Below are 9,269 nucleotides of genomic sequence, written 5' to 3'. Positions count from 1 at the left end.
ACACAACACAACACAGCTGCTAAACACAGAACACAGCACAACTGCTGAACACACAACATAGCACAGCTGCTAAACACAGAACACAGCACAACTGCTGAAAACACAGCACAACTGCTGAACACAGAACACAGCACAACTGCTGAAAACACAGCACAACTGCTGAACACAGAACACAGCACAACTGCTGAACACACAACACAGCACAACTGCTGAACACACAACATAGCACAACTGCTAAACACAGAACACAGCACAACTGCTGAACACACAACACAGCACAACTGCTGAACACAGAACACAACACAACTGCTGAACATACAACACAACACAACTGCTGAAAACAACACAGCTGCTAAACACAGAACACTACACAACTGCTGAACATACAACACAACACAATTGCTGAAAACACAACACAGCTGCTAAACACAGAACACTACACAACTGCTGAACATACAACACAACACAACTGCTGAAAACACAACACAGCTGCTAAACACAGAACACAACACAACTGCTGAACACACAACACAATTACTGAACGCACACACAACTGCTGAACACACAACACAACTGCTGCACACACGACACAACTGCTGAACACAACAACTGCTGAACACAACACACAACACAACTGCTGAACAATTTTGAGCAACTGATAAATTTTCATTTGATACATCACTATGGCTCATTAGTAACAGAGGAATAAAATAAGGCAATGGTATTTCAAATTTCATGAAAGATATAATGCAACACACACACGCACACACACACACACACTCACACACACACGCACACACACACACACACACACACATATATACATATATATATAAACTAATTCTTGATGTTATATCATTCTCTCAGTTATTTTAGAATTATCTAGAGCTGTTCATTCTGCACAAAAAAAATATGAAATTACACACGACTAGCCAGGATTAGGATGTAATAGAATGCAAGTATTGGGAATATATAACAGAAATGAAGTGTCTGTATTCAGTCCAAGTTTCATTTTGTTAAGACAGTATTCAGAATACAGTTACCTTTTACATTTTTGAGGTATACTTTTAGAATACTTATCAACCAAATTAAAAAATGAATACACAATCTTTAAAAGAAACATCATCAATACTGATTCATTAATTATTTTAAAATTATGGTGTGTAAAAGATAGCTTCTTTACAGACATCTTAGATCCTGCTAAAGCCTGAGTAGACTGATAAATCAATGTGATGATCAGTTATTAATCTCAGTGTTACTGAGCTCTTTTGAGCGATGATGGAACTGAACTCCTCAGTAGTTCACTAGTGATCAACTTGGCATTGGTGTTGCTTGCACATCTGGATACACACTGTGACTGAATGAAAACACCAGTAATAGATAACTTACATAAAAATCCCAGAATCCGATTCCATTCCTTCACAGCTATAAACATATTCCCATTGCTTCAACAAAGTATGCAGTTCTGTTGCACTCTTTCTGCAAAAATCCACACAGGCTTCTCAGTGCATTAGTGCACTTTGAAAATACACCTTTAATCATTGGGAATACACCTGTCTCTTTTTCATAAACTTAGAGTGCTAAAGCCCTGTGTAAACACAATGGTGCGGGGACGCAGGAAGACATTTTAAGTTGAGGGAGCTTGTGAACTTCGACGTCATGCAAAATGATTTGCCTTTTTTCCATTTGATGTTTTTTTTTTTTTTTAATACTGAATGTGTCATACTGCACTATAATGAGGTGAGAGATGATAATAAATACATAAAACCGATATGTCAGACCGATGTCCATCCTCTATCTGCTCTCTCGTTCTGGATGAACTTTATGCAAAATAACTAAGTGGCGGCCAATCAGACTGTTGATGTGTGGCATGGTAACCAATTGTACCACGCCCACAGTCACACAGTGAGCAAGTACACTGAGCGGGAGAAATAACGTTTGATAAAACTTTATTATATTAGATGCTTTTTTTAAAGTTTAAAAACAGTACTAAGCTGCTTTGGGGTTCAGAACTGTCTCTATCTCTGCATACATGCTCTCTCTTTGCACCCCAGCCTGCATGTGTTTTAGCGATGTGCCCACAAAGCAGCCAACAGCCGTGGAGGGAGGTGATTTGACTCGCTTAAACAGTGCACAGCTACTGCAGATATTGAAAATATATAAATAAAATAGAGAGGTGCAAACCCCTCTCTAAAGCAAGCATGTTTGTACCACACTCAAATTATTGAAAATTTCAGATCTCTGTATTACTATTATTGTTTTTAGCAGTTGCAGTCCTGAAATTAGGGGGTGCTGCAGTACCTTCAACACCCCTACTTGCCGCTTCCCTGATAGTGTGTATAATAAGGAGTTTTATTTTGTGGTTTTGCAAAATGTGTGTAATGTTTTGAGAAACGTGGATAACCAGTTGGTAAAAGCTTTATTTCTAACAATATTCATCAATCATGTCCATAAAAACATGATTCATGTTCATTTTAGTTTTCTGTTTAGACCTTTCTGAGTGTGAAGTTAAATCAGTGTATCAGAAACAATCATTGCATTCCTGTTAGTGTGAGCCATCTTGGACTGAGAGTGTCAGCACCGAAGAAGAAAATTGAACTGATTATAATGCTATGTTACATTCTGGAGATGGGTTGATAACATCTAAGTCATGACTCAAAGCTAAGGATGCATTCCTCAGCTACGATTCTTGGCTGTTACGTCATTGAAGGCTGTTCCTTTTTGAAGGATCCTTCCAATGCGTCCGAGAAATGTGTCCTCTGTTTGTAAGAAATGGAAAATGTTTCCTTCAAGACATTCAGTCTCCCACAATCTTTCATGCACAGCTCTATGTGAAAAACGAAATTTACGTCAGTACGTTGTAACTGTGTAAAACATAATGACAACATCTAGTGACAGCTGATAGAAAATACTCTCATAGTCATATCTACCTTCAGCATCCACATGAAAAACGTCATGCACAATTATTAGCTCAGCAATCAATCGTCACCAGCTGCTGATTCTAAGCATGAATAAAGGCGACTGTAGACAAGTATTTATCAAATAGGTGACAGGTAAGACTGTCATTACATAAAACTGATTTACAAAATGACTGATGTGGATTTTTTCATAGAAACTTTGATGATGGGTTTCACAGCATTTTACTGCACTTCCCCCTCCATCCAAAAAAAAATAAAATAAAATAAAATAAGAAAAAGAAAAAAGAAAGATTTCACTGAAGATATTCAGAGACATTTGTTTCTGATTTTTTCCCCACACACGGAAAAGGTGAGAAACAGTGACAAACAGTGATGAGTGATGACAAACAGGAGACAGGAGACACTATTTATGAGCAGAGGGATGTGTAATAGATATGTCTGCTGTTCTGTAAAGACTTAAGCAATGGCAGATTTACCTAATAAGCTTGTTGAAAAGCTGTACAATGGATATTACAGTATGCCAATTTAGGTTAGACCTTCTTCCCCCTTCTGTAATATACAAGCCATAATTGATGACAGGGTCTATACTTGTTGCCTGAATTTTACTGGAAATTTCAGTTTAGTATGGTATGTACGCCAAGGCCTTCTGTTTGGGAGCCTCTGCCAAATACTCAAATACTCAGCCCTGGGGATTGGCATCATCTGTAGGTACAGTATAGTCCTCCATCACTCAGCTTATGTATGGAAAAAGCAGAAGTTTGTTAGTGAGTCTATTTTGCACAGAAACTGTTATTTTGGCCAGCAAGCCTCTGTTTAGTGTTGTTTGTTGAGGAGAATGAAGTAAATCTTGTAAATAAGTTGTTATTGTGCTGTTACTCTAAGGTCAGCTATGTTGGTTACTGTATCTGCTAAAAATCATTTTAATGTAATCTCTAATGATACATAATGCTATAAAACAATGTTAAAATTATTTAGCTATCGAACTAAACAGGACTGTGCAGTGCTCACATTTGCTAAAAACATTATGTAAAGATAAATTGTACTTGTATGCATACTATTGTATGATTTCAGTAAGTCTGCTAAAGATCCTTGTGCACAAGATAAGAGGTCCTCCACAAAATACACCATCTCACACCATCAAGCATTAGCTTTAGCATTAGCTCAACTGAAGGAGTACCATCTATCACTCAAACCTCCTCCTTATTAAACATAAAAACCACTTTAACACTCAGTGACTAAAAGAGTTCCCTGCTTTAATTATTGTTAATATTTAAACTATTTTCAAATGTTAAATGTCACAAAATCAGTAAAATGGCATGTCCCTGAGCTTTACTGAGAGAAAACAACAGTTTTTAATCGTAAAATGAACTGATACTTAAAAATGAAAACATTCTAAAGTGTAAGTTATGATTTTACCCATCAAATTTCAGAAAATTATTTTTTAATTCATAAATGGTGCCAAATATATCATTTTAATTGTGTTCTCAGTTTCTCACCAACCCTGTTATAATATTTTGCCTTGAGGCACGTGACTCAGGAAATCACCTCATTTCACTATAAAGAACAGCATGCAAAGATGGCAGCACTTTTCTTGGCACCTTTTTAATCATGTCTTTGTGCATTTGACACTTGTGGACAAACCTGTCAAAACTGTTGCACTTAAATCATGCTGTAAAATAATATGTATGAAAATGTTATTCAAATCATATTGGAGTAGATGAGCTGCCTCTGAATTTGCTTCACCACATAGTTAAAGACTGCAGATGTAGCATGCTAATAACCCTGCTATCAACACCGTTAGTGCACTTTTGTTACAGCCTTGACACTATTACATTGTGTCCAGTGCTTGGACACAAAAGCATAGTTTTATCCACATTAATTTCAGATAAAAATTTACAATTGGGTTGTTAAATACCAAGTTAAATAGATTTAGTGCATTTGATGTCATTTTACAGAGTAATTCAAAAAGACTCATCCGATTTCAAAATGATTTATTTCCCTTGTAAATAATTACAGAACAATGCAGTACATTGTAAATGGTTTAAGTGAGCATAAAGTTTATCATGTAATTTGAATTATTAAGTGCTCAATATGGCCTCCTCCAGCTGTACGGACAACATCAATGTGATAGTCAAAGTCGAGTCCCGTACTCGATTGAGCATGTCGGGTGTCACTGCACTCACGGCTCTTTCAATGTAATTTCGGAGATCATCCAGTGTTGTTGGGAGTGATGGCACATAGACAGAATCCTTAACGTACCCCCACAAAAAAGTCACACTGCGTGAGGTCTGGTGATGCTGGTGACATTTTTCTTGGAACTGCTGGTACCAACGACAAATGCTCTGAACTGTGGAGGTTCACTGCCATACTGACAGTCAGAAACTCTATGACCCCCTCTTTCAATTGGTATGTGTTTGGTTCCTAGGCGCCTCACGGTTGTAAAAATATTGTGCTTTGAAGTCAGATTAGTCTTTTTGAATCACCCTGTATATACACCAATCAGGCATAACATTATGACCTCCCCATGGACTCTCACAGAGCAGGTATTATTTGGGTGGTGGATCATTCTCAGCACTGCAGTAACACTGACGTGGTGGTGGTGAGTTAGTGTGTGTTGCGCTGGTCTGAGCGGATCAAACACAGCAGTGCTGCTGGAGTTTTTAAACACCTCAGTGTCACTGCTGGACTGGGAATAGTTCACCAACCAAAAACATCCAACCAACAGCGTCCTGTGGGCAGCGTCCTGTGACCACTGATGAAGGACTAGAGGATGGCCAACACAAACTATGCGGCAGCAGATGAGCTATCAACTACAAAACTACTATCAACACTATAGTAAGTGGAGCTGATAAAATGGACAATGAGTGTAGAAACAAGGAGGTGGTCATAATGTTATGCCTGATCAGTGTAGACTGTTTTTTGTTGTTTTTTGGAAGAATAGTGTTCCATCTCTCTAGCACAATTTTAGACACTTGGAGAATTTATACCAAGCTGCATTGAAGCTGTTCTGGTTGCTTGTGGTGGCCTTACTCATTAGTTTATATATATATATATATATATATATATATATATATATATATATATGTAAAATATATAATTGACATAATTAGAAAATGTCCATTTCAGTCTGTTTCCATGGGCTTACATTAAAAGTAATGTATGTTTTTTCCTTCTCCTGTAAAGTTACCATTCGGGAGATATGAGGTTCTGTTCTGACAGCAGCAAGATATATGTATATATACAGACTATCAGGAAAGTACATAACTTCAAACACTCACTAAAGACTGGCCAATTGGTTTTAGTTTCACAGGTTTCAGCCTTCATTAGTGCTGTATATCAATGCTGTACTACCTGCTAATACTTCACTGTAAACAGATTTGGATTGTGCCATGACTGTTGTATATAATGACAGTCTTACCTATGTTTTCCTTTTATTTTGCAAAGTATCCAATGAATTTTTTGTGTTTTTGTATGTGACCTGTGCTAATTGTTCCGTAAGTGTTTGTGAAAATGACTGAAAGCACCAATGTATTGTTAAGTGCACAGGCGCCATCTTTGCTGCTGGGTGACTCTGCACCTGTTGGGTGTGGCAGATCAAGCAAAGCAGAAGCATTTTGTTCTGTGGTCAATGTAATCAGCATGTGAACACACTAGGAGGAGTCAGCACGATGGACTTACTGCTGTGACTTCAATGACATTCTCACTGGAAAAGCCATTGTGCACGGATTCTCTAAAAACGCATCATCTCAGTCTAATATACTCTCTCCGCAGAGCATTAGCTCTTTTTCTTTTTCATTATACCAGACGCTGGCATTTATCCTGTTTTCATAGACAATCTTGAATTTGGGCTCTATATAGTCTCTGTATACGACTGTCTACGCGGCTCAAGCTTTATTATGGATCGCCTGAAGCTGGTTCTGCAATATTTTCAGTCAAATTCCGAGTCCATCTCTAATGGAATCTGTGTAGTCTTAGCACTGATAAGTGTGAAGCTCTACACTAGTTTTGATTTCAACTGCCCGTGTATACCTCAGTATAATAAACTGTACGCCCTGGGCGTCATGTTCGTGCCTCCTGTGATACTATTCTTATTGGGAGTAATGATTAATCGACATACTGGAGTGATGATGGAGGAATGGGCCAGACCTCCAGGCAAGAGGACAAAAAACCCAGCTGTAGTAAAGTAAGCTTTTTCTCTTTTAAGCAAAGACAATTTCTTATTTACCTATATCATGTCATAGCTGTATTTTCCATATAAGGGTATTTGTATCCTTTGAAATAGTCACTCCATCAGTTTAGGTGCACTACACCAATTATTTTTTTTAAAAAGTCAACTCTTCTGCAGGTATTTGTTTTCAGCTATGATGCAGCGGGCCCTGTTAGCTCCCATGGTGTGGATCCTAGTGACCCTGCTGGATGGAAAATGTTTCATCTGTGCATTCAGTATGAGTGTGGATCCCAAACATTTCACTGGCTTACCCAACAACACGGGTCTGGATCTGGTCAAGATCATGGCCAAGGTGCCCTGCAAGGAAGACAGCATCTTCAGAAATACTACTTTCCGTAAAGCGGTCACACGCTATGTGCGCTGTTACTCCCAAGTAAGTAGACTTTTTAATGTTCATGTCTCAGAGCCTATTAAGAGAATCCATTTCTGTATGAAGTGTTAAACATAATTATTAATAGTGTGTAATTAGCCATACATCTTTGGAAGTACTGATGGGGCTTAAATTGTCCTGATTATACCAAGAGGTACAAAAACTAATTGTTGATCGAAGATATTGAAGATATTACCAATATGCTGTAGGCTTACAATGATGCAAAGTCTGTTCTAATAATCAATAAAAGTTTTCTAGTATTAATATTAATTTTACACTATTAAAAATGATGGTTCTTCAGGGGTTCATTAGTAAAGGCAATGAGTTCCTTGTACAACCATTTCATGCTTGAATGGTACCAAAAGGGTTCTTCTATTATTAGAAGCTTGATATTGTAACAATAGAAGAACCATTTTTGAACCATGTATAACACATACTCCATCAATTTGAAGAACGATTTCTCCATGCCAAGAACCATTTAAGCATGCAAATGGTTCTTTGAGTGTTCATGGTTCTACACTGTTAGAAATAAAGGTTCTGTGCAGGTACATTTTTCGCTCATCAAAGTGCAAACAATGTAAATGTTCCCTCAATGGTACAACAGTGGTTTTAAGGTCCAGTTGTGTACCTTAAATACAAAAAGTAGATATTTGTGGAAAAGTGTATATTTGTATAATTTGTTTTCATAACCTAATGTTTTAAAACAGAACAATAAAATAAAAAGCCTGGAGACGAGATGGGGTGTGTGGAGTCAATATAACTTGGAAAAGAGAATTTCAGTGGATTATGGCACAATTATTTTCCCTTAATAAAAGTACTACCCTTAAGGGCACCATCCCAATGACAAGAGGGGTACTGCCCCGGTGACAAAGAACCCTTGAAGAACCATGTTTTTAAGAGTGTACATCTAATCCTTGCATTTTGCTTTCTTCCAGGCCGTAGGATGGTCCATCCTCCTCCTCCTCATTCTTGTGGGTGCAGTGGCTCGAGTCATTAAACCATGCTTCAATCATGCTGTTTTCCTCCAGACACGTTACTGGAGCAACTATCTGGACATTGAACAGAAGCTCTTTGATGAGACTTGTGTCCTTCATGCCAGAGAGTTTGCCAGAAAATGTGTAGTGCAGTTCTTTGAGGGTATGCAAGATGATGCAGTTCTAAGGCTGCCCCTCTCACACACTCTCCCATCCAGAAAAACCCACGATGAATATGAGGAAGAGGAGCGACTCCATGGTATAACTAGAAAGGAGCAGGTGGATCACTTGCTTCAAACCTGGTACCAGTGCAGACCTGAGCTGGATGTAACCAAAATAGCTCATAGGCCCACTCTGTGCATTACCTGGGAGGACTATAAGGGACGCACACTTTACTCAGATGTATGAAATGACAATAAAAGGAAAAAATTGCACATCTGTTTGAAAATTTCAGTTTAAAACCTTAAGTTGGTAAAACTAGAAAAAAATGAATGTAATTATTAGTGTTTACTGGGAATGACAACAGGAATCAACTAGATATATATATATCCTATTTGTTTATATACTGTTTTTAAAAGGTTTAATAAACCTTCATTGAAAAAATAAAATGCCCTGTATTTTGTGCTACCTCAAGATAAACTTAAGATTATTAGCCTGTGTGTGATGTCATGACAGTCAGCGGAGAAGCAACATTAATTAACTGATTAATCTCATTAAAGTTATGAATCTCATCAGATAAATATGTCAAATCCTTCAAGGATTGTAAAATTAAGGGAACC

At 37.7% G+C, this 9,269-nt stretch overlaps 1 protein-coding gene across 1 annotated transcript; it reads left to right on the top strand.

Moving 5' to 3' along the window:
- Positions 1 to 6,814: 6,814 nt before the first annotated feature.
- Positions 6,815 to 8,898, top strand: calhm3 (calcium homeostasis modulator 3). The gene is made up of 3 exons (XM_036573463.1): positions 6,815 to 7,101; positions 7,264 to 7,519; positions 8,452 to 8,898. Exons 1-3 carry the CDS (start codon positions 6,815 to 6,817, stop codon positions 8,896 to 8,898), a joined length of 990 nt encoding a protein of 329 aa, XP_036429356.1.
- The last annotated feature ends 371 nt before the right edge of the window (positions 8,899 to 9,269 follow it).

The sequence above is a fragment of the Colossoma macropomum genome, unplaced genomic scaffold (assembly GCF_904425465.1).
Source record: "Colossoma macropomum unplaced genomic scaffold, Colossoma_macropomum, whole genome shotgun sequence".
NCBI lineage: Eukaryota > Metazoa > Chordata > Actinopteri > Characiformes > Serrasalmidae > Colossoma > Colossoma macropomum.
The sequence above is the reverse complement of the archived record's forward strand: the minus strand, read 5'-3'. Positions and strand labels throughout refer to the sequence as shown.

Excerpts from the sequence above, each read along its gene's own strand:
- calhm3 (XM_036573463.1), top strand. The coding sequence starts at position 6,815 with ATGGATCGCCTGAAGCTGGTTCTGCAATATTTTCAGTCAAATTCCGAG. Across the intron at positions 7,102-7,263 it reads AAAAACCCAGCTGTAGTAAA|GTATTTGTTTTCAGCTATGA; the intron begins GTAAGCTTTTTC and ends ACTCTTCTGCAG. Across the intron at positions 7,520-8,451 it reads ATGTGCGCTGTTACTCCCAA|GCCGTAGGATGGTCCATCCT; the intron begins GTAAGTAGACTT and ends GCTTTCTTCCAG.